Source organism: Camelus ferus, chromosome X (assembly GCF_009834535.1).
Source record: "Camelus ferus isolate YT-003-E chromosome X, BCGSAC_Cfer_1.0, whole genome shotgun sequence".
Lineage (NCBI taxonomy): Eukaryota > Metazoa > Chordata > Mammalia > Artiodactyla > Camelidae > Camelus > Camelus ferus.
The window spans coordinates 13555897-13579979 of NC_045732.1; the positions used below are offsets into that span (position 1 = coordinate 13555897).

Sequence of the window (24083 nt, forward strand, 5' to 3'; positions counted from 1 at the left end):
TCATCTTGTTGGAGGTTTACAGGGGCACCATGAGCTGACCCACGTGGACAGCTACAAGGACAAAGGATTCCAAGGACAAGGAATTCCTACACCAAGAAGTTTGCAACAACCAACCACACCCCGCCCCTTTTTAGTATAAAAGGAGCCTGAATTCTGACTTGGGGAAGATGGTTCTTCAGGACATTAGTCTGCCATCTTGGTCGGCCAGCTTTCCACATAAAGTCACTATTCCTTGCCCCAACACCTTGTCTCCCAATTTCTTGTCCTGTAGTGTGTCAAGCAGTAGAAGCTTGGACTTGGTAACATTTGAATGTTAAAATGTATAGATGTGAGTCCTCTTAAATTTGAAAAGAGCTAAGCAAAGTTGGATTTTGTTTTGTTTTGTTTTGTTTTGTTTTCCCTTTAGGATGTAAAAAGAAAGCAGTCGTTAGGGATACAGCATGTCTTTATTTAAGTACATGACTATGTACTCAGATTCTGCAAGGGCTTAAATGAATCTTTTCATTTAATTGTTTTAATACCTTTTTTTAATCACAGTGTGAACAGATTAGCATGCCCCTCCATAGCCACGGAGTTACAAAAGACTTTGTACTGCAATAATTACCACTGAAGAAAGTGTCAGTGTCGTTGGCTGTTTTAGGAGACTACAGGACTTGGGTTTTTGCACCCAAGGCATCAGTGCCTGGTTTAGGGGATGCCCTGCTTTTGCTGAAGTTGATAATATCCAGGAGAAGTGGGGGCTCACAGTTGTAGCCAGTGCCTTCAGACTGGTGAGGCCTATCTGTCTCCAGCTGCCATTCCCAGACATTTGTCTGCACATAACAGCACTGCCTGGACTCACTGGTTCCTGTGAAGCCAAAGGTAAAATTTACGTTCCAGTCACCATGTAAAATTCTTACTTAATCCTAGACTTTGAATTGGGCAGTGAGGGAAATAGGAAGAGTTCAAATAGGTTCCTAAGCAAATCAGTATTATTATCAAATGAATTCTTCTCACAGGTGACATTGCAAGTAAAATCACAGAGTGTTAGACTATAAAGAAGGTTTCACTTATGGTAGACTTTGAGAAGAAAGGATTCCATAACTAAAAGAATGCAAATTCTATGAAATGTCTAATTTGATTGGATAGAGAAGAATAACCAATGTGAGCTAAGCCAGAAATTAGTAACATACTTCTGGAAGAATTTTTTTTCTGTAATTAAAGACATTTTGTTTCCTTCTCATAGGGCAATAATTCACTTTCTTACGTTTATCATTTATGAATCATTTGCTCTACATTTTTATATGTGGAGAAAATTATATTTTCTATCAAGCAGAGTTAGGAAAAAAGGAAAAAGGAGCTGCTCACCACGTTTGTTTCTGAGTCTTTGTCCTGTGTGATGAAGCAAATAATAGAACTGCCTATGTCAGGGTAGAGGTGGGCACAGCCTGAAGCTCCCATCACTTGCATCTGCAATATTTCTGGATTTTCATCTGCCTCTCCTAGAAAAAGTTGGAAAACTAGAAGTCCAGTGACATAGCTTATACTGAAACATCAGCTATTGAGATAAGACCACGATCTCTATCATCACTTTACCTCTAACCTTTCATGATAAGATGTCTCACTTACTGTATCGCCAAAATTTTGCATATTCCAATCCTTTCCCTCATTTTTAGAATGCCACTCTTCATAATGAACAACTGCACTTTCACTTGTAAAACTAGAAATTTCAAGTCAAACTTCATCTTCTTAAATAAGAATAAATAAAACAAAACAAAAACGTTTCCTTTGTTCTAAAGTTAGCAAAGAGTTTTGAAGCATTTTATCTCTACCTTGTTTGTGATAGCTTACTTGACAAAGAAAGATTTCCCTTCTATTGTCTTTCACCTTTAAAATCCTATGCGGTCATCAACAAAACTATCATTTTATGAAACAAACAAACAAAACCTCATATTTGGATGAAATTCTTAAAATTAGTAAAGCAGACAATTGTGATTAGAGTTCTTCCTTGAATTACAGTGTCAAAAATAGGAACCCTGATATATGCTCAGGAGTGGGATTGCTAGATCATAGGGTAAGTCGGTTTTCAGTTTTTGGAGGAACCTCCATACTGTTCCCCATTGTGAGCAAACTAGTTAACATTCCCACCAGCAGTGTAGGAGGGCTCCCTTTTCTCCACACCCTCCCCAGCATTTATGGTTTGTGGACTTTTGAATGATGCCATTCTGACTGGTGTGAGATGATGCCGCATTGTAGTTTTGATTTGCATTTCTGTATTAATTAGTGGTGAATAAACTAAAGAAAAACAGAGAAGAAAGCACTGGTTACCGGAGGCGGAAAGGTGAAAGTGATAAACGGGTTCTACAGTACGATGATGAATGGAAACTAAATTTCTGATAGTGAGCACATAGTCGTATATATAGAAGTAGAAATGTAATGTTATACACCTGAAACTTATAGAATATTAGAATCAGTGTTACCTCAACTAAATGTGCGTGCGCGCACGCGCGCGCGCGTGTGTGTGTGGTGTGTATCTGTGTGTATTCCCTATCTCATTTATTTTAAAACCATCGCCCCAACAAGTAAAATAACTACTGACCTGGTTTAAGAATTCGTGGCCCAGACAGCCAGCATTCTGAGCTATTCAGGGTCTTCATATGGCCCAAGGGTGCCAAAAGCTGAAGGGGAGTCTGGACCTCTTGAAGGAGAAGCAATGCGAGATCATTTTTTGCTGCCCCACTCACCAACCGGAATCTCTCATGCAGCAGGATGGTAGACACTTTAACAACTCTCAGAGGTGTCCCAGGGTGCCTCAGGCCCAGTATCACAGCAGTGTCTTCAGGATTCCTATGTGTGTGTTAAAGAATAATTAGAATAGATTTGCTATGAAATATGAGCCCTAAAAATTTACCACATTAGCCTTTCCAGTGTACTTCCTTAGCCCTGATGCAGAAAATTCCTCCCTCACCTCAAGGAAAATCAGAAGCATATGAATCAGATTAGACTTCACAGACAATGGGATTACAGAATAGTTAACTAAGAGAGGTGACAAACAATAAAACACAGAGGCAAATTTCTTGCTTGGCCTGAAGCAAACATGCTACTGGGACAAGAAAGATGGTTCAGACATAATACGAAGTTAATTTATACAAAGAAGACTTCAGCAAAGTAATTTGGAGATTCTGGGTCATACCGTAGTGAAAGACGCAGAATGCAAGCTTACATGTTCCTGACACAGTGGGCAGCAGTGAGTACCCAAGAGCTGCTTACTATGGAACCACTACAAACTTGACTGCCACAGCTGATGATCAAAGCCTGCCAAGGCATGGCGTATCTCAGGGAAATCTGACCTGCCAAAGCTGAGAAAAACAGCAAAAGTAAATTCAGCAAAATTGTCATCTGTAGCCCATCTAAAAACCTTCTTCACTCTCCTAGCCCTGCTCACCAGGTCCATTTACTAAAATTGACTTGAAAACACAAACTGTGCATTTTTTTTTCTTTTTTGGTCTGTATACCCTCCCTGCAAAGAATTCTCCCCTTATTACTGTCTTTCCAAGTGAACCATTTCTTTCTGGCTCAGTTTAAATTATTTTTAGTCAAAATATTGGAAACTATTCCAGTTCTCTTCCCCATTACCATCCTGATACAGTTGTTAGTGTGGACAGTTAGGAGTTATAAACATAGTAGGCAATAAAAGACAATTTTTTGATTTGAAACTGTTAGGGAAAAAAAGTTAGCTTAACTGAAACTAGGGTAGTAAGCTTACTAAATTTAAAATTTTAGTGACATACTAAATAGACACACTAAACTGGGCATTCAGGTCTGAAGATCAGCAAACAGCTTATATTTAAAGATCACATTTGTATTTGACTCTATATATTAAAGAGTTCTTCAGAAGAAGCAATGAAAGTTTATATATATAAACAATGGTAGAGATAAGCTGTTTATAAAAAGGAGTAAGGGAAGAGTATAGATGAAGATAGACTCTAGGATCTTCATTTAAGTACAGCATTTGGGTTCACTGAGTGAAAAAGACTTTGAAGGACTTGAGCAAAGAAGTGAGATGACCTCACTTATGTTTTAAAAGCATCATTCAGTATGGATATGGCAATATGAGACACGATACTTAGCTTTAAGTAAAAATGTAATATGTAGAAATACGATTCTATCAGAGGTAGATTTATAACAGAAGAAAACTAATGTGAAATAGCCACTGATCAGTGTAATTCATTTCATAATAGTCAAGGGAAAGAGGAAGATAATTACCACAATATAACAGAGCTGGGTACACAGTATCATACACAAATCATTACATATTACCTATCGATAAAAAATACATATTTAACTTAAAATTCTGCAATTACACTTTTAAGGCACTGTGTAGTAGTAAAGGACCTCGTGTTACAAAAACAGAAGTTTGAGTCTCTGTGTTAGCCCCATTCCTCTTTTGTTCCTAAGAGTATGATTAAATCCATTGCATCTCTCTTATTCTCAGGGTAATCAATTAACATGAACATAATAATCATATCATCTATATGACATGCCGGTATTAAGAAAGTTAAGTGATGAGGATGAGAGAAATAATTCCCGTTACTTGGTTAGTAGAAAAACTCATGCATTTATTAGCAGAAGATTATTCTCTCTGCCTCCTTTTCTACTTGTATTATTCTCATCTCTTGCTTTCCTTCTCATAATCTCCCTCACTACTATTTGCTTGGGACTTACTCTGAGGCTGTGGTAGAGAGATGAAGTGCGGCCGGATAGAAGCAGGAGTGGAGGTAAAAGCCGACGCGTTTGTAGAGGTAGCGGCCGAAAGGGAGATGGAAGCAGAGGTAGTCATTGCCCCTTGCTTGGACCAGGGTGCATGGCTGGGTCGTGTAACTCCTTGGAGCCAGAAAAGGAAAGGGCTCACTTGGCTGAAGACGTAGGGCTTTGTGCAGTGCTCATCAAAGTGACTCAAGATTCCCACCTGCACCCATGTGTCCTTTTGTTGCAGATGGCACACCAGAGGTGCCCCCAGGTCACCCTGCAAGAAACAAGGAACAAAACAACCATAGATATTTAAAGGAGGCTGGGACATAACTTCTGATGTTAAGGGACATTCTTCTCTTTCTCCCTGCTTTTCACATCCCCTTAACTTGTCACCTTACAGCCAGCCTCCCCCATAGCTTTCTTGGCTTCGACGCAGAAAGTAAATTCATTCAGTCTGGGCCAAAACTGGGCACATGTGCTGGCTTGCAGGATGCTTAGGTGCCTTTTTTGCAGGATTCCAGGACTTCCTGGTGGGAAACAGAGAATAGAGAGGGTTTTGGTTTTGGTTTTGGTTTTGGTTTTGGTTTTGGTTTTTTGTTTGTTTAAGCTTTATCCTAGATTAGAAGGAGAAATATGGCAGAAGAGAAACATAACAAATCTACCACACCTGAGAGCATATTACACTCCTTCCGAATGTGTCATTCTCATTCAATCCCAGTATCTTCTACATTCTCACCTCTCATAAGGGACCAACTGGGTAGCCAGCAGTCATACAGTTGTATGTTTTTCTCTTGCTCCAGGCTCTCCTCCAGGCAGATAGGAAGCACCAGGGGTTGAAAATGTAGTGGTTGTTCCAGGAAGATTAGTCCAGGTCCCAAAGGTCCCTTGGGGCCTATGTAGGGCACGGCACGATGAATGCCTACAGTTTGAGCCTGGGCAGGGTCCTGAAGATCAATCAGCCCCACCTGGACCAGGGCCAGGGCCTCTGAGTTTTTGCTGCAGAGAAAATTTATCAAGCATTTTACTGGTATATTTCTCAATGTGAAAAAAACAATCTTTGGAGGTCACATGAATCGTATGATGTCTAGGTGAGCACAAAGTGCTTCTCCCATTCCCTTTTCTACTTGTTGCCCACCTTTTAACAAAGCAACTCAATATTATAATCTTATTAATATTAATCTTAACAGTTGTCCACATAATTGAGAAAACAGTATCTTATTTTTGCCAGAAATGCTTTAAGAGCTAAGTTTTATACAGAGCACAGTAGTATAAAAACACCTTTAGTGCTTAGAAATAACTTATTATCCCACTTGAGAAGTGAACAGATAATTCAGATTATTCTTAGAGTGTGCAACAACTTGTTACTGTACCTAACTTTGTAGGGTTAAAAAAATATATTTCCAAGCGTTTTCCCCAAGTTGAAGATTTACAAGCATGTCATATTAGGTACAGTATGTCTGGGCTTCCTCTGGAATGAAAAGGTAATTGTCGCGATGCAATCTAAATCCTTGTTGAGAATTCCGAAGAAAATTTACATCCTAGTATTCATAGTTGTTACATTTAGTGATACAGACTTTGGAAACGTAGGAGCTATAATATCTTACTTAGAAGATGGGAGACTTCTGACAGTTACTCCTTCTCTCTGAGCCTTGCTTTCCTTGTCGGTACTAATGGTTTTACTTCACTATGTTGAAATGGTAAATAAAATTATATACCCGAAACATATTTTGAGACAGTTATCATTCAGTCTTCTAGAGATTAATAAAGTTTTAAGACTCAAGATACTTGAAGTCCCAAAATGCAAAACTATGATTCTAACGTAAATTATGATTTAAACTCAGAATAGTTTCCTTTTTTTTTTAGGTAAAATTATCTAAGATTAAGATTTTTTTAATAATTTACAAATTGATTTTTCAACCTGAAATTTTCCCTGATACATAGCTAAAGCACTAATTTGGAGATACATGAGGTGGTATGAGAGGAGGATATGCTTTCTCTTCAGCTAAGGAAATATACTACATGTGATTCCTGCAAGTAAGATGCACTAGATTTCGTCTTTCTAGCTAAGGAAAAACACCTACCTTCTTCAAAGGAACACTTTGAACACACTCAAAGATACCATTAACAAACTCAAAATTTTAATATTTCATAATGATAGTTTAACCTTGAAATGACTTACTCAGACTTACATGAAATTTGCACATCTAGCTGTGGTAAGGATCCACTGTTCATTCAATATAGAGCCAGCACAGAAATGGGAAAAAGAGAATTGCACAGAAACCATCCAAGGGAATTCACCCACTTCTGCCTCCCAGCAGTTAGGACAGTGTGGGACAAGGCCAGGGCGTAATCCACACTCTGCATGTGGGAGAAGATGAAGTTAGTGTTACCACCCTCCTTTCCCTGGACATGTTGATTTCCTATTTTTAGACTTTAGGAAATGCTTGTAAATCTTCAACTTGGGGAAAACGCTTGGAAATGTATTTTTTTAACCCTACAAAGTTAGGTACAGTAACAAGTTGTTGCACACTCTAAGAATAATCTGAATTATCTGTTCATTTCTCAAGTGGGATAATAAGCTATTTCTAAGCACTAAAGGTGTTTTTATACTACTGTGCTCTGTATAAAACTTAGCTCTTAAAGCATTTCTGGCAAAAATAAGATACTGTTTTCTCAATTATGTGGACAACTGTTAAGATTAATATTAATAAGATTATATTATTAATGCCCCCTTTTCTGCTCTGGATAATAATTTGAGTGTTGGTCCTGCCAAAGTTTGAGAACACGACCTCCCATCTACACAGAGACTCTGGTTTTAGGTTCCAACAAAGACATTGATCCCAAGGACAGTAACTCAAAATAGATTGCTAAACTGGACTCACCTGTGATTTCATGAGAAATAACAGCTGTCTTGAAGAGCCAGAGAGCCTGCAGACTCTCTTTCCAAACCATACCCAGGTGACATTCAGCCAAAGAAATATTGAGTTCTGAATAGCTGAGAGGATCTTGTCCAGGCTGACTGGAGTTGGTTCCAGATTCAGATTCAGATTCAGATTCAGATTCAGGTATCGGAGAAGGTTGCTTTGTTAAAAGTGTGGCTGGAGCAGCACGTAGGGATGAAAAAGTATGAGAAAGAATGGTTTGTTCAGCAAATTTTGATGAAGATAATTCCTGGAGAGAACTATCAGAATCAGCTAAGGGCAGGAGAACAGGAGAGAAGGTGGCCACAGGAGAAAGAATGGAGCAAGAAGGGAAAATACACGGTGAAGGGAATGTACAAGAAGAAAAGACTGAACAGGAAAGGGACAGTGTGCATGGGGATGGGACAAAACAAGGAGCGAGAAGAGAAAAAGATGGAGAAAGGGGGCTGAGAGAACTAGATGGGACATCAGGGATTCCTTTTGCCTTGGTAGTTCGTAATTTACTGCCAGAATTCAGGTAATCAACTCTTCCAGGAAGCCAAGTGCTTGAAAAGGTAAGAAAGCGAATGTCTGTGAGCTCACTGGGTTGGAGAGAATTGATTTGATCTTGGCTTTCTATTGCAGCTCTCTCAGTTGACAAAGCTGCAAAATAATCATCTGGGGAAGGAACAGTTTCTATTGGTAAAAAAGATACACCTTTAGACCGGGAACGAAACCGATTAGTTACTTGGGTTGTTCCATCTGGCTCAACTTCAGGAGAAGCAAATGATGTATTTATATCAGCTTTATAATGGATGCCAGGCCTTATTTCTAATTCAGGCTGGATCCATGTTCTGACTTTATCCGGTTTAGGGATAGTAAAGGATGCAAAAATGTCAGTTTCAGGTTGGGTCCAGAGTCTGACTTTATTAGCTTCAGGTTCATTCCAAGATTTGAGTGAATCCCTTTGGGTCTGGAACCAATGTCTTATCACAGTATCACCTTGAGACTGGGTTGACGGGTAGATTGCTAAAGTTTCATCGTGGGTCCGTGGTTTGACTGTAGCAGCTTCAAAATGTATCCAGGGTTGGCCTGTAGCAGTTTCAAGCTTGGTCCAGGGTCCAACTGAGCTAGTTTCAGACTGAGTGCAAGGACTGATTATACCAATGTCATCTTGGGTCCAGGAACATGTTATCTGAGATTCAAGCTGAGGTGAGGGCCTAACTGTTTCATTTTGAGTTGGGGACCAAAATGTGGCAGTATCCACTTCAGTCCAGGGACTGATTGATTTATATTCGGGCTGGGTCCATGGTTTTCTTGTATCAATTTCATAGAGAGTCTGAAATCTAACTGTGTTGGCTTCAACTTGGATCCAGGGTTGGGCTACACTACCTTCAGGATGGGTCCAAAATCTGACTCTATTGGTTTCAGGCTGGATCCAGGGATTGACTGTTTGCAATTCGGGTTGGATCCAGGTAGCAACTATCTGAGGTTCAGATTGAACCCCTTCTCTTAGTGCATCAAGTTGAGTCTGGAACCAAGGTCTGACAGTATTAATGTCAGACTTGGTCAATTGTTTTATTGCTTGCACTTCAGCCTGGGGCAACAGTGTGATACTAGCTTCAGATTGTATCCAGGGCCTGATTGCTTCAGATTCAGCTTGGTTCCAAAGTCTGAGCGTACCACTTTTAAGTTGAGTCCAGGGGTTGGCTATACCAGCCCTGGTTTGGATCTGTGGTCTTGCTGCCTCTGCTTCAGAAAGGGTCCAGGATCTTACTGTGTCTCCAACAGACTGGTTCCAAGGGTGGAACATGTCAGTTTCAGCCTGAATCTGTGATATGACTGTAGCAGTTTCATGTTGGCTCAACAGCTTGACTCTGCCAGCTCCCAAGTGAGTCAAGGTACTCACTGTTTGAGGTTCTGACTGGGCCCAGGATCTTATTCTTTCCCGGGTTTTAAACCAAGGTCTGCTAATATCAGCTTCAGGTGGGGGCCTGAGTGTGGCTGCTTGAGGCAAAGGCACTATCGATGATATGACTGCTCCAGTTTCACATAAGGTCAACGTTTTGACAATACCAGTTTCAATATGCGTCCACAGAAGAGATGCTTGATTTTCATCTTGAATCAAGCATCCAGTAGTATCAGTCTGAGGATTCAGTGAAATACTCAATACACCAGTGTCAGGCAGCATCCAGGGTTTTTTAGATTTAGTTTTAAGCGTTGGCCAAAGAATGGTTGTATCAGCTACACTCTGTGTGAAAGAATTTATTGGGGGAGATTCAGTCTGAGTCCACGGTGTGACTGTGGAAACAAAAGTCTCTGCCGAAGGTTTTGGTGTGGAATCTTTAGTCTCAGTCCATGTTGTGACTGTGGAAGCTATAGACTCTCTCCAGTTATTTAATGTTTGAGATTCAGTCTGAGTCCACAGTATGACCACAGAAGCTACAGCCTCTGTCCACAAATTCACCGCAGGATGCTGACCTTGGGTCCACCGTGTGACTGTGTTGAATTCAGATTGTGTCCAGGGTTCAACTGCTGCAGATTGAACCTGGGTCAATGGTGGAAATATTTCGGAATTAAACTGCGTCCAAGTATTTACGGTTGGAGTTTCAGGTTGGGCCCGAAATGTGAGTGTGGAAGCTAATGGCTGCGTCCAAAGCTTTGCTCCTGGAGATTCATCCAGGGCCCACTGTGTCATGGTATCCACTACAGACTTTGTCCAGAGATTTAATGCTAAAGATTCAGCCTGGGTCCATGGCATGACTGTGGCCCCTACAGTTTCTATCCAGAGACTTACTGCTGGAGATTCAGCTTGAGTCCACAATGTGACTGTATCAACCTCAGGCCATAATGTTGTGGTTAAGCCTAGAGATTCGGATTCTGTCAAAATATGTACTGCTGGTGATTCAGACTGTGTCCAGGGGTTGACCACTGAAAACTGAGCCTCAGTCCACATAGTTACTAATGGAGATTTAGTCTGTACCTGCTCTGTGGCTGTATCAGCCACAGGTTGTATCCAACGGTTTATGGTTGGAGATTGAGCCTGGGTCCACTGTGTGACTATGAAAGCTACAGCCTCTGTCCAGGGAATTCCTGCTAGAGATTCAGCCTGGGCCCACAGTCTCACTGGGGCAACAACAGGTGCCGTCTGCGGATTTGCTGCTGGAGATTCAGCCTGATGCCACGGTGTCACTGTGGCAACCTCAGGCTCCGTCCAGGGATTTGCTGCTGGAGATTGAGCCTGAGTCCACGGTGTCACTGTGGCAACTACAGGGTCTGTCCAGGGATTTGCTGCATGAGGTTCAACAGGAGTCGACGGTGTCACTATGGCAACTACAGGCTCCGTCCAGGGATTTGCAGCAGGAGTCCACGGTGTCACCGTGGCAACTACAGGCTCTGTCCAGGGATTTGCTAATGGAGATTCAGCCTGATGCCACGGTGTCACTGTGGCAACCTCAGGCTCTACCCAGGGATTTGCTGCTGGAGAGTCAGCCTGATGCCACGGTGTCACTGTGGCAACCTCAGTCTCCATCCAGCCATTTGCTGCAGGAGGTGCAGCAAAAGTCAACGGTGTCACTGTGGCAACTACAGGCTCTGCCCAGGGATTTGCTGCTGGAGAGTCAGCCTGAGTCCACGGTGTCACTGTGGCAACTACAGGCTCCATCCAGGGATTTGCTGCTGTAGAGTCGGCCTGATTCCATGGTGTCACTATGGCAACTACAGGCTCTGTCCAGGGATTTGCTGCTGGAGATTCGGCCTGATGCCACGGTGTCACTGTGGCAACTACAGGCTCCGTCCAGGGACTTGCTGCTGGTGATTCGGCCTGATGCCACGGTGTCACTGTGGCAACCTCAGGCTCCGTCCAGGGATTTGCTGCTGGAGATGCGGCCTGATGCCACGGTGTCACTGTGGCAACTACAGGCTCTGTCCTGGGATTTGCTGCTGGAGAGTCGGCCTGAAGCCACGGTGTCACTGTGGCAACTACAGGCTCCGTCCAGGGATTTGCTGCAGGAGGTTCAGCCTGATGCCACGGTGTCACTGTGGCAACTACAGGGTCTGTCCAGGGATTTGCTGCAGGAGGTTCAACAGGAGTCCACGGTGTCACTGTGGCAACTACAGTCTCTGTCCAGGGATTTGCTAATGGAGATTCAGCCTGATGCCACGGTGTCACTGTGGCAACCTCAGGCTCTGCCCAGTGATTTGCTGCTGGAGAGTTAGCCTGATGCCACGGTGTCACTGTGGCAACCTCAGGCTCCGTCCAGCCATTTGCTGCAGGAGGTGCAGCAAGAGTCGACGGTGTCACTGTGGCAACTACAGGCTCCGTCCAGGGATTTGCTGCAGGAGGTTCAGCAGGAGTCCACAGTGTCACTGTGGCAACTACAGTCTCCGTCCAGGGATTTGCTGCTGGAGATGCGGCCTGATGCCACGGTGTCACTGTGGCAACTACAGGCTCTGTCCAGGGATTTGCTGCTGGTGATTCGGCCTGATGCCACGGTGTCACTGTGGCAACTACAGGCTCTGTCCAGGGATTTGCTGCTGGTGATTCGGCCTGATGCCACGGTGTCACTGTGGCAACCTCAGGCTCCGTCCAGGGATGTGCTGTAGGAGGTTCAGCAGGAGTCCGCGGTGTCACTGTGGCAACTATAGGCTCTGTCCAGGGATTTGCTGCTGGTGATTCGGCCTGATTCCACGGTGTCACTGTGGCAACCTCAGGCTCCGTCCAGCTAATTGCTGCAGGAGGTTCAGCAATAGTCGACGGTGTCACTGTGGCAACTACAGGCTCCGTCCAGCCTTTTGCTGCTGGAGATTCGGCCTGATGCCACGGTGTCACTGTGGCAACTAAAGGCTGTGTCCAGGCATTTTCTGCTGGTGATTCAGCCTGAGTCCATGGTGTGGCAACATCAGCCAGAGGACCATTCCAAGTCTCCATGTCTGGAAATTCAGCCTGGGTAAATATCGTGACTGTATCAGATTCCTTCTGGGTCCACTGTTTTACTGCTGGGAGTTCAGTTTGGATCCACTGTGTAACACTGTCAGATACAGGATCTGCCCAGGGATTTACTGCCTGTGAATCATCCTGGGTCCAGAATGTGTCTCTATCAGCTGCAGGCTGAGCCCACTGCTGTATTCCTGGAGTTTCTACTTGGGTCCGTGGTGTGACTATCTCAGTTTCAGTGTCTGTCCAGGGATTTACAGCTAAAGATTCAGCCTGAGCCCATGGTGGAACGGCATCATCTACAGGTTGTGTCCGGGTATTTACTCCTAGATTTTCTGCCTGGGTCCAAGCTGTGACTGTATCAGTTTCAGCTTGTGCCTGGGGATTTATGTCTGGATTTACCGTACTGGTCCATGTTGAGATACTGTCAGTTTCAGACTGTGTCCAGGAATTTACTGCTGAAGTTTCAATTGGAGTCCATGTTGTGACTGTGTCAGTTTCAGACTTTGTCCAGAAATGTAATGATGGGGACTCAGCCTGAGTGTACAGTGAGAATATATCAACTACAGGCTGTGTCCGTGAATTTACTGCTAGAGATTCAGCTTGGATCCGCTGTGTGACTGTGGCAGTTTCAGACTGCATCCAGGGATTTACCGCTAGAGATTCAGCCAGGGTCCATGTTTTGATCGTGTCAGCTGCAGTTTTCGTCCAGGGATTTACTTCTGGAAGTTCACCCTGAGCCCACTGTGTGACCGTATCAGCTTCAGGCTGTGTCCAGTGGTTTACTGCTAGAGGTTCAGCTTGAGTCCATGGTGTGACTTTAACAGATACAAGATGCGTCAAGAACTTTAGTCCTGGAAATTCAGCCTTTGCCTGTGTTGTGATGGTACCACCTAGCATCTCTGTCCAGTGATGTACTGCTGGAGTTTTGGCCTGTGTTGATTGTGTGATTATCTCAGTTTCAGACTGTGTCCAGGAATTTGTTTCTGGGGATTCAACTTGGGTCCACACTGTTGATGTATCAACTTCATTTTGTGCTGCAGGGTTAATCATACCAGTATCTGACTGAGTCCAGGGTTTCATTGTGTCAGCTTCAGACTGAGTCCAGAATCTCTCTTTATCATCTTCAAGCTCATCCCAGGGCCTGACTGTATTAATGCCATGTTGTATCCAGGTTTCTACCTTATCAGTCACAGGTTGGTTCCAGGGTTTGACCACTTCTTTTTCCGACTGTACCCAGTGATGGGTTGTTCTGGTTACGGGCTCTGTCCACAGTGTGACTGTCTCCATCTGAGTCTGGAACCAGTGTTTGACATGGTCAGCCTCAGACTGAGTCCAAGGTCTGGCTATATCATGTTCAGGTTGGGTCCAAGAGCGGGTTGTTTCAAATTCTGTCTCAGTCCAAGGTTTGAATATACTACTTTGAGTATTCAGCCATGGTCTGCCTCTATCAGCTTCAGACTCAGACCAGGAAGTGGTTGTTTCAGATTCAGGTTGGCTCCAGGTTCCAATTGTGTTAATTTGTGTCTGCAACCAAAATCTGACAGAATCAGCTACAGGCCTTGTCCAGGGTGTATTAACTTTGGACTGTGTTCTGGGTCTGAATGTAGATGCCTCAGGCTTTGTCCCCAGTTGGATGCTACCAGCTTCAGACTGAGTCCATGGCTTCACAATGTCAACTTTAGGCTGACTCCAAGGGTAGAGTGTTTTAAATTCTGCCTGGGTCCTCAGTTTCTCTTGATCAGGTTTAGTCCAGAACCAGGATCTGGCTGTACCAGCTTCAGGATGGTTCCAGGTTCTGACTGTTTCATTTCTAGTGTGGGTCTGGGATCTGATTGTATCTTTTTCTGACTGGGTCCAGTGTTTATCTTTACCTTCTTCAGGCTGAGTTCTGGGTCTGACTACATGGAATTTAGGCTGAATCCAGGGTCTGTTTCTTTCAGTCTGTAACGATGGTCCGACTGTATTAACTCCAGAGTGAATTAAAGGATCAGTTACATTAGTAATAGTATGAATCAAGACTGAATCTTGAGTCTGCATCTGAGATTTGACCATAATAGCCTCATGTTTACTCAGTGGACTCATTCCATCCCTCTGACTTGAGGATTGCACTGTACTGGCTTCATGTTGGGCCCACGGCCTAATAGAATTGCCTGCAGACGGAACCCAGCTAAAGGGCTCATTTAGTGTAGAGGAAGTCCAAAATTGAGTTGGCTCAGATTCAGGGAGAATTCTGTATTCATCTGTCTTTCGTATAAGTTCTTGGGTTCCAACTGTATTCAAGACAGGCTGAAACCGGGGTTCCAAGGTATGTGTTACTGTAGAATACTGGGATCCATCTTCGTTTACTATGGAATGAGTCCAGAATCCAGTTTTACTAACTATTAAGGGGACCCATGGATGCAGGTTGTAGGTTATTGGCTTGACACCAGTGTTAACTCTATCGGTTACATGATGTATTTGGGTTCTAACACTCTCCTCACTGGATTGAATCTGCACCACTTTCCCTGTTTGATCAAGCACAGAATGTGTCCAAGGTCCAACAGGAGGCGTAATTTCTAACCAGGGTCTAGCTAGAGGTTGACCATGGAAAGGAACATTACTAGATTGAACTTGAGACTGAAGAGTATTAATCTCAGAATGAACTTTGAATCCATCTATGTCACTTGAAAGGAGAATCCATGATCCATCAGCATTATCTAATTGTTGGGCATGAAGCCCACGTATTCTGTCTAAAGGTTTAAGCCAAGATCTTACTGAATCTGTCATAACTCGGTATTTGTATTTCCTTGCAACTCTGTGCGGAAGGTCCCAGGGCATAGACACATCAGCTGTTGGAGCGTTCTGGGGTCCAGAAGGAAGCAAAGGATCAGAAGTATCAGTTAATGGCGTGCTCCACGGCTCAGCTGTATGAGAAGGACCCCATGATTTGGCAGCAGGAGAGGTCCAAGACCGTACCATTGGGAATCTGCTAGCTGAGGAGAGCTGACTGCTTTGAAGGTGTAACTGTGTACCTCCAGGAAAAGAGTCTCTATTATTTGAACCAAAAAATACTGGAGGAGGATTCCGCTGCTGTCTGTTCAGTGGGAACATGCCTACTCTTCCCCTCCATGACCGTATGAAGAATCCATGGGAGGTCAAAATAGCAGAGCCCCTGTTCAGGCTAAGCCTGTCTTGTGCACCAGGAGAAAAACTGCAAGGTAAATTAGAAACAGAGTCCAGTGGCTTCTGGGATGACTTGATAAGCCATCTCATCCAAGATAGGTATGGGGCTGTCTTGGTGACAAGAATAGGGTCATAACAGGCCATTGAGGACTCACTGACCAGGCCTACCAGTTCCCAGTGGTTGCCAAAGAGACAGAGAACAGGACTACCCTGCTGTACCTGAATGAGAAAACAAAGATAATCCACTATCTAAGACAGCTATGTATTATATTTATATTTATGAGTAACATTTATACATTGAATGTGTGCTTAATATTTATAAATATTAAAAGTTAAACATTAAAATATATGAGTTATATACATTTTTCTACCACACGGAAAGTCTATATGACATGGCAAACAGTAGTAAATGTCATATGGTTCCCATATCAAGCAGCTGAGAAAATGACTTAGGCACAAATAATTTTAACTCTGATTATAAACAAAAACAAATGCTAGGGGTAATTCGGAGAAAACTTCCCAATTCTAAAAAATATGCAACATCTTTACTTAGATACCACTTATGGTCCCCTTAGCCGAGTATTTCCAGGCAGAGCACCTCCGCTATTTTTAGTTTGATTCAAGCTACCGTCATTTCTGCTTCCCTTCTCACCTCATCCCTGTCCTAGGTTTATTCCCCTCCCAGCAGGCAGAATGATACTCAGAGTAAAAGTCAAGGACTTTATTTTGTTGTCCCTGATCTCAACTCTCAGTATATGCCTTTGTTCATTTTGCTACAGTCTAAGAATCATAACTTTGTGTTGTAACCTTATGTCCTTCCCATTGTTTCAAAGATGTTCTTAGTAAGTTCTCTAACTTCTCAAATGTTCTCGATGAAAATATTCCTGCTTTATTTTTGACCTTAATAAAAGTCTCTATGCGTCTTTTTTATATAATCATGATATATGTTGACATATTACATCCATGGATTGCTTGTGGAAATAAAAAACATTTGTTTTTATCTCTTTATTATTTAACATGATATCCACCCTCTTTTATGTTTACGTGTACAGTACATGATTTGTTAATCTATATATGTTGTACAGCAGATCTCCAGAATTTATTCACCTTAGATAAATGAAACTCTATACCTATTTTACACAACTTAAATATATTTTTGTATCTCCTCCAACGGTAACTTTGCCCCTATACAGTAAGTACCCAGCAGTCTTCTTGTGGTTGACTCCAGATGCATAAATTGTTACTTGTAGTCGGGTAGATACATCCATGGTGGCAGAATGAGAGGTCCAGAAGCTTAACTGACAACTTCTTGATTCTGCTCCCAAAGTTATTATGGTCTGAAGGAAAAGATACAGGAAGGATTGTGAGATATGGCTTAATATGTGTCTTAAGCATAGTTTCCCAAGATTTTTTTTACAACATATACTTTTCAATTTTTTATTACATAAAATTACTAAGATAATCAGATTTCTTTCCTTCCAGGTCATCTCATATACATTTATCTTATATCTTTTAGCTGTTCCCAAATCCTTCCTAAGAGGAATAACAGAACACAGAATAATTGTTAACACATGATACTGTCACTCTACTTTCTAAAAGACTCAGATTTTTTCCTCTGTAAAGTGGAATAATGTGGATTTAATTATTTATAGATTTTTTAAACTTGCCATTTTATCGTCCCATTAATTTGCTTCATTCTTGTATCTGTTTCTTAGCTACATCTATGATACAGCAGAACACAACTTAATGTGACTTACTCTGATATTGGTATACCCTGCAGTGTCTGTACTGGCAGTTATAACAGCTCTTCCAGATGTTATAAGTGTAAGAAAATGATATTTCTTCCCTCCTGACGGGATATTGCAGGAGGACCACCCCTATGTCCCCTTTGACTGGATTTGTCCCAGCTTGTGGATCAAAACCGGGGTGCAGGCATATTTTATGGCCATGTAAGATACCTTCTTGGTCATTGACTCCTGAAATGTCCGAGCTTAAATGTTTCCTAAAGGAATTGAAAAATAAAAAAAACAAACAACGCAATAAAATTAGAGTGAGAAAAACATTTCGTTAAGCTTCCATTTAAGCTGAAATGTCTTCCGGTGTATGGTCTTTTATTTACTTAGCAAGTAAGTAATCCAACAAGTTTCTACTTTCTATCCCTGTAAACTGATGTTCTGTATTACACACTGAATAGAATTTGACTTTTAGAACTTCAAGCTTCATTTTTAACATATTTTTCGAAGGAGATAAGTCATTTTAATGCATCAAAATCCCAAGCAAATACTGTTAGTTATGATAAAGCAAATATAAAAAGTAAACATAATTATGATCCATTTCCCATGGCTTTAGCTACACTTACAGTTTAGTCAGACAGCTGGCTGTGGAGAGGATCCACCACCGACTCAGAATAATGCCCTGGCAGGTTTCAGCCATGGACACTAGCCATGGGATGCCGTTGGACGCTGACAATGGGGCAATCGTTGGGATCAATGAGCTTAACCACTGCTTTTGAGAGTTGGGTACTAAAAGGGTCAGATAGGGAGGGGCAGAGGTAAACACATCATGAAAAACAACATCTTGTTGAATGATTAATGAGATTGGTCATCCTACTTTTTTCTTTGATGAAGATGGAAAAGAGGAGAATATATAGAAGAATGAGAAGGGATAAAGATGGCAAAAATGTAAGATTAAGTGAAAGAGAAGTGTGAACAAACAGTAGGAATTGATATAAATAACAAGGAGGAAAACAGAAGGTATTGTAAAAGGTTAAGGGACAACAAAATCATCTTCCCCAGTACTAAGACAAACGAGTTGGAAAAATGTCCTGGTACGTGTAACTTACCACCACAGCAGTAAAAAAGCAATCCCCAAAACTGGCAGAAGCAAAATGGAGCTCTCATGTTGGCTCAAATGGATGTGAACTCAAGATAGGGTTCTAGTAGAGTTGCTCTCAAGGTTGAGACTGAGATTACAGAGTACAGAATGTCTGACATCATAATAACTGCTTATGAGATAGCTATCTCCCTTCTATCATGATTAACCAACTAGAATTACTATACATAAGAAATTTAGCTAAGTCAAATATTTAGTCAACGTTAATTTTCATTTTTGGAATGGGAAAAGCAATGTTCCACTTCCACACCTTGAAACAACTTACAAGGCGAAGGCTCTATTAGTTAAGGTTAGTTTCTGCTGCAAGGGATAGAAAATATAAAATCAGTTATACAAAAATGAATTTATATTTCATGTAATATGACCTATGAGAATAGCAGCTAAGTCAGCTTCATGATTTTATCAGAAATCTGAGCTCATTCTATCAACTACGTAGCAATTTCAGTACTTTATTTCCATCCTCAAAATGAGTGAAAGATGCCTTCTCTGTACCAGTCTTTGTGTCCTTGTTCAAAACAGCAACAAGGAAGAAAGGAGAGAAGACAAAATTTTATACCTTCCAGCTGCAATAGACATTAAGAAGGCTCAGTAAGGAGCTCCCACTGTATTTCTCTCTTTCATTCCTCCTTTCACGTACTCCATGAAAGGTACCACTCTTACTTAAACTTTACAATGACCCTTGAAAACATTTCAAAGTATTAAATTTGTAAAACTGACCATATGTATAATCATACTCAAAATGATAGGAATGCAATGCTATGATAACAAATAATGGAAAGAACATAGATATTAAACTAATGCTTGAATTAATATCTGAAGTAAAAATCAAGCAAAAAACAAAGCAAAACAAAACAGAAACAGCAGAGGAATAGAGTTCCTAGTCTTTGAATAACTTGTTTGGAGCAAATAAAGCGTGTACTATCTAAGGTATTTAAGGAAAGCTGGTTAAAAGAAAATAAATGATCAAAAAGCACATGAAAAAATGCTCAATATCACTAATTATCAGAGAAATGCAAATCAAAACCACAATGAGGTATCACCTCACACCAGTCAGAATGGCCGTCATTCAAAAATACACAAATGACAAATGCTGGAGAGGCTGTGGAGAAAGGGGAACCCTCCTACACTGCTGGTGGGAATGCAGTTTGGTGCAGCCACTATGGAAAACAGTGTGGAGATTCCTCAAAAGACTGGGAATAGACTTACCGTATGACCCAGGACTCCCACTCCTGGGCTTGTATCCAGAAGGAAATCTACTTCAGGATGACACCTGTACCCCAATGTTCATAGCAGCACTATTTACAATAGCCAAAACATGGAAACAGCCTAAATGTCCATCAACAGGTGACTGGATAAAGATGATGTGGTATATTTATACAATGGAATACTACTCAGCCATAAAAACCGACAACATAATGCCATTTGCAGCAACATGGATGCTCCTGGAGAATGTCATTCTAAGTGAAGTAAGCCAGAAAGAGAAAGAAAAATACCATATGAGATCGCTCATATGTGGAATCTAAAAAACAAAAACAAAAACAAAACAAACAAACAAAAACAAAGCGTAAATACAGGACAGAAATAGACTCACAGACAGAGAATACAGACTTGTGATTACCAGGGGGTGGAGGGTGGGAAGGGATAGCCTGGGATTTCAAAATTGTAGAATAGATAAACAAGATTACACTGTATAGCACAGGGAAATATACACAAAATGTTATGATAACTCACAGAGAAAAAAATGTGACAATGAGTGTGTATATGTCTATGAATGACTGAAAAATTGTGCTGAATACTGGAATTTGACACATTGTAAAATGATTTTAAATCAATAAACAATGTTAAAAAAAAAAGACTAATAAAGACTTAGGAAATAAAAAAAAAAAAAAGAAAGAAAAGAAAATGGGAGAGGAGGAAGCAACATAAGGGTAGAGAAGAAGATGTTTACTCAGTGTAACCCTGAGAGAGATTCACAGCACTCCCTCTTCTTACGGCAGTGGTCCTAGATTTTTAAACTAGGTTTTTAATTATTCTAAAAAGTAACAGAAAAATACTCAAGAACTGAGGTGATATCACCAAGATGGCAGAAACCAGCAGCTTCCAGTATCTCATCCCACATGGCAACACCAATTCAACAATAGTAGATTAATTAAAATATTTTTGTGGGAGCTCTAGAAACTAGGCAGGATCAGCAGAAACCAAGCAAATGCACAATCACAGTCAGAATGATAAAAAATTTTTTTCTTAGCACTTTTGTTTGTTCTTGTGCTACCTCCTCGCAGGTTCAGACAGATCCATGCAGTTGGAAAAAACCAATTCATCCCTGGTTCCTCCTACAGGATGGAAGACAAGAAAAAAAAGAAACAGAAATTGATTGTCATTTTATGGCCTGAGGGCTGCCCAAAGGACTGGTTTCTATCTTGACTGACTCAAAGCTCAGAAAGGTATGGAAGTATAGTTAGAGTATCAGGTTGGAGGCCACGGCTAACGAATGGCAGGTGTCACAACATGTGAAAACTGCAGGAAGACTAGAGACTTGCAAATACCTGAGTAGAAGAGATTACTAGTAGAGGAATAGAATAGAGCTCTAAGGTTCTAGAAGAAATAAGACTGAACCTCCTAGACAAGTGAGACATGTAAAAGCAAGTATGTAGAGGAAACAATTAGGGAAAGTACATGTGGAAGCCTAGAGAAGGTGCAGACTCAGAAAAGGCCTAAGACAGTCTTAAACCTTCTGTCCATGATAGTTGGTCCTCTTCTGCACCAAACCAGACTGTAATGTTTATTCCAAATGCCAGATTTTGGACAAAAGAGATACAAACAAACAAAAATCAAAGCACATGAAAATAAAGCAGGAAACATGGCTAATCAAAGGAACAAAGTAAATCTGCAGAAACCAAGCCTGCAGAAGACACCAAGGGATTTGGGCTTATTTGACAAACGCTTTATCATTTTCTGCATGATTGAGATTGTTTGGCATGTAACAATAATTAAAGTGTACAATGTATTGATTTAATACACATATACTGAAGATGACTCCCACCAAAGCATTAGCTAACACCCCTACCACGTCACATAACTACCATTTCTTTCTAAGGTGAGAACAGTTATGATCTACACTCTTAGCAAGTTTCAAGCACACGATATAGAACTAACTCTAGTAATGAGGCTGTATTTTGAAGATGCCAGAACTAACTAACTCATGTTATAACTGAAACTTTTTACACTTTGACCAACATTTCCCCATTTCCCCCACTTTCTCAGCCCCTGGTAACTACCACTCTGCTGTCTGCTTCTAACGGTCCAGGTTTTTCAGTTTCCACATACAAGTGATTTTGTATCCTACAACTTTACTGAATTTGCTGATTAGTTATAACAATTTTTGGTAGACTCCATAGGGTTTTCTTCATATCAAATCATCTGTAAACAAATTTTTCTTTTCTAGCTGGATTTTTTTTTTTTTTTTTTTTTTTTGCCTGATTATCCTACCTAAGACTTCGTGTACAATGTTAAACAAGAGTGGTTAGGGTGGACACCTTTGTCTTTTCCTGATCTCAGCAGAAAAGCTTTCATCCTTTCTGTTTAAACTACGATGTTAGATATCTGTTTGTCTATGGCCTTTATTGTGTTTAGGTATGTACTTGTATACCCATTTTATTAAATATTTTTTATGATGAAAGGATATCATAGTTTTTCAAATGCTTTATCTCCATCTATTGAGATTACTGTATGACTTTTATCTTTCATTGATGAATGCTCTACCACACTTACTGAATTATATGTTTTGAACTATCCTTGCAACCCAGGGGTAATTCCCATGGTAAATGATCCTTTTAATGAGCTGTTGAATTCCACTTGCTAATATTTTGATAATTTTTCCATCGGTATTCATCAAGGATATATCGGTCCATAGTATTCTTTTTGTTGTAATGTCCTTTTCTGGCTTTGATATTAGAGTGGTGCTGACCTCATGAGATGACTTTAGGAGTGTTTCTTGTTTTTCAGTTTCCTGGATGACTTTGAGAAGGACTGGCATTAATTCTTCATTAAATATTTGATAGAACTCGCCAGTGAAACCACCTAGTCCTGAGCCTTTTTGCATTATGAGGCTTTTGATTATTATTCAATCCCCTTACCTCCTATTAGCCTGTTCAGATATTCAGTTTTTTTCATAATTTATTCCCTTGGCTGTGTATTTTTGGAATTTATCCATATCTTCCGTTTTACCCAATTTGTTGTCATAAAATTGTTCATGGTAGTCTCTTAGGAACTTTGTATTTTTGCGTTGTTAGTTGTAATGTTTCTTTTCATTTCTGATTTTATTTTAATCTTTTCTCTTTTTGTTTCTTTTTAAAAAATCTAGCTGTTAGGTTCTTTGATCTTTTTTTTCCCCCCCTGGTCCCTATTTCATTTAACTCTACTTTTTGTAGAGTTGTTTCTGGTTACTATTTCATTTAGTTCTACTCTTTGTCATATTCTTCCTTTCTTGAAACTTTGGCCTTAGCTTGTACTTCTTTTCTACTTCCTTGGGGTATTTTTGTTTGAGATCTTTTTTTTTTTTTCATAACGTATGCATTTATTGCAATAAACTTCCCCCTTAGAACTGCTTTTGCAGTATCCTTTGGATTTTGACATATTATATTTCCATTTTCATTTGTCTGAAGGTTTTAAAATTTCTTCCTTTACCCACTGATTGTTCAGAAATATGTTGCTTGATTTCCATTCGTTTGTGAATTTTCCAACTTGCCTCCTGTTATTGATTTCTAGTTTCATACTATTATGGTTAGAAAAGATTCTTGGTATGATATTAGCCTTCTTAAACTTGCTAACTCAGAGTTATTTGGTAGCACTTCACATGAAGAATGTTGTCTGTGTGGAGAGAAATGTATATTCCGCTGCTGTTGGATGGAACGTTCTGAAAGTGTCTGTTAGGTGCATTTGTCTGAAGTGTAGTTCAAGCCCAACATTTCCTTGTTGATTTTCTGCCTGGATGATCTATTACTGTTGAACACGAGGTACACCTATTCTCATTGTAATTGTCTATTTTTCCCTTTAAATGTGTTAGCATTTACTTAATAGATTTAGCTGGAGCTATATATGACCATCTTTGTCTCATTACTGTTTTGGCTTAAAGTTGATTTTACTTTTTATCGGTATAGCTATCCTGCTCTCGTTTGGTTTCCACTGACTATCTCTTCCCATCCCTTCACTTTGAGCCTTTGTGTGTTGCTACAGCTAAGGTAAGACTCCTGTAAGCAGCATAAAGTGGGTTGTTGTTTTTATTATCCTGGCACTCTAGGTTTTTTAATTGGAGAATCCAATCCATTTAAATTTAGAGTAACATTGATATGTAAAGCACCCTCTTATTTTCTGTCTCTTTTGAAATTCCACTGTTTCTTTCTTCCTTTCTGGCTGCTTTCCCCTGTAAATTGATGATTTTCTGTGGCAATATGCTTCGA

General features: G+C 40.8%; 1 protein-coding gene across 1 annotated transcript; it reads right to left on the reverse strand.

Annotated features, from left to right (window-relative positions):
- Window positions 1-369: 369 nt before the first annotated feature.
- LOC102517193 (polyserase-2) lies at window positions 370-5750 on the reverse strand. Its single transcript, XM_006195429.2, has 7 exons — window positions 5468-5750; window positions 5125-5258; window positions 4705-5005; window positions 3203-3338; window positions 2579-2826; window positions 1348-1481; window positions 370-847 (listed from the first exon to the last, which is right to left on the reverse strand). Exons 1-7 carry the CDS (start codon window positions 5472-5474, stop codon window positions 575-577), a joined length of 1233 nt encoding a protein of 410 aa, XP_006195491.2. The 5' UTR covers window positions 5475-5750; the 3' UTR covers window positions 370-574.
- Window positions 5751-24083: the final 18333 nt, after the last annotated feature.

Bases quoted from the DNA above. Each gene is read 5' to 3' on its own strand.
- LOC102517193 (XM_006195429.2), bottom strand. The intron at 3,339-4,704 runs GTAAGTCCCAAG...TGTTTTTCTCAG, and splicing joins CTCTCTACCACAGCCTCAGA to CTTTGGCAGGTCAGATTTCC. The intron at 1,482-2,578 runs GTCAGTAGTTAT...AACTTTTTCTAG, and splicing joins GCCACGAATTCTTAAACCAG to GAGAGGCAGATGAAAATCCA.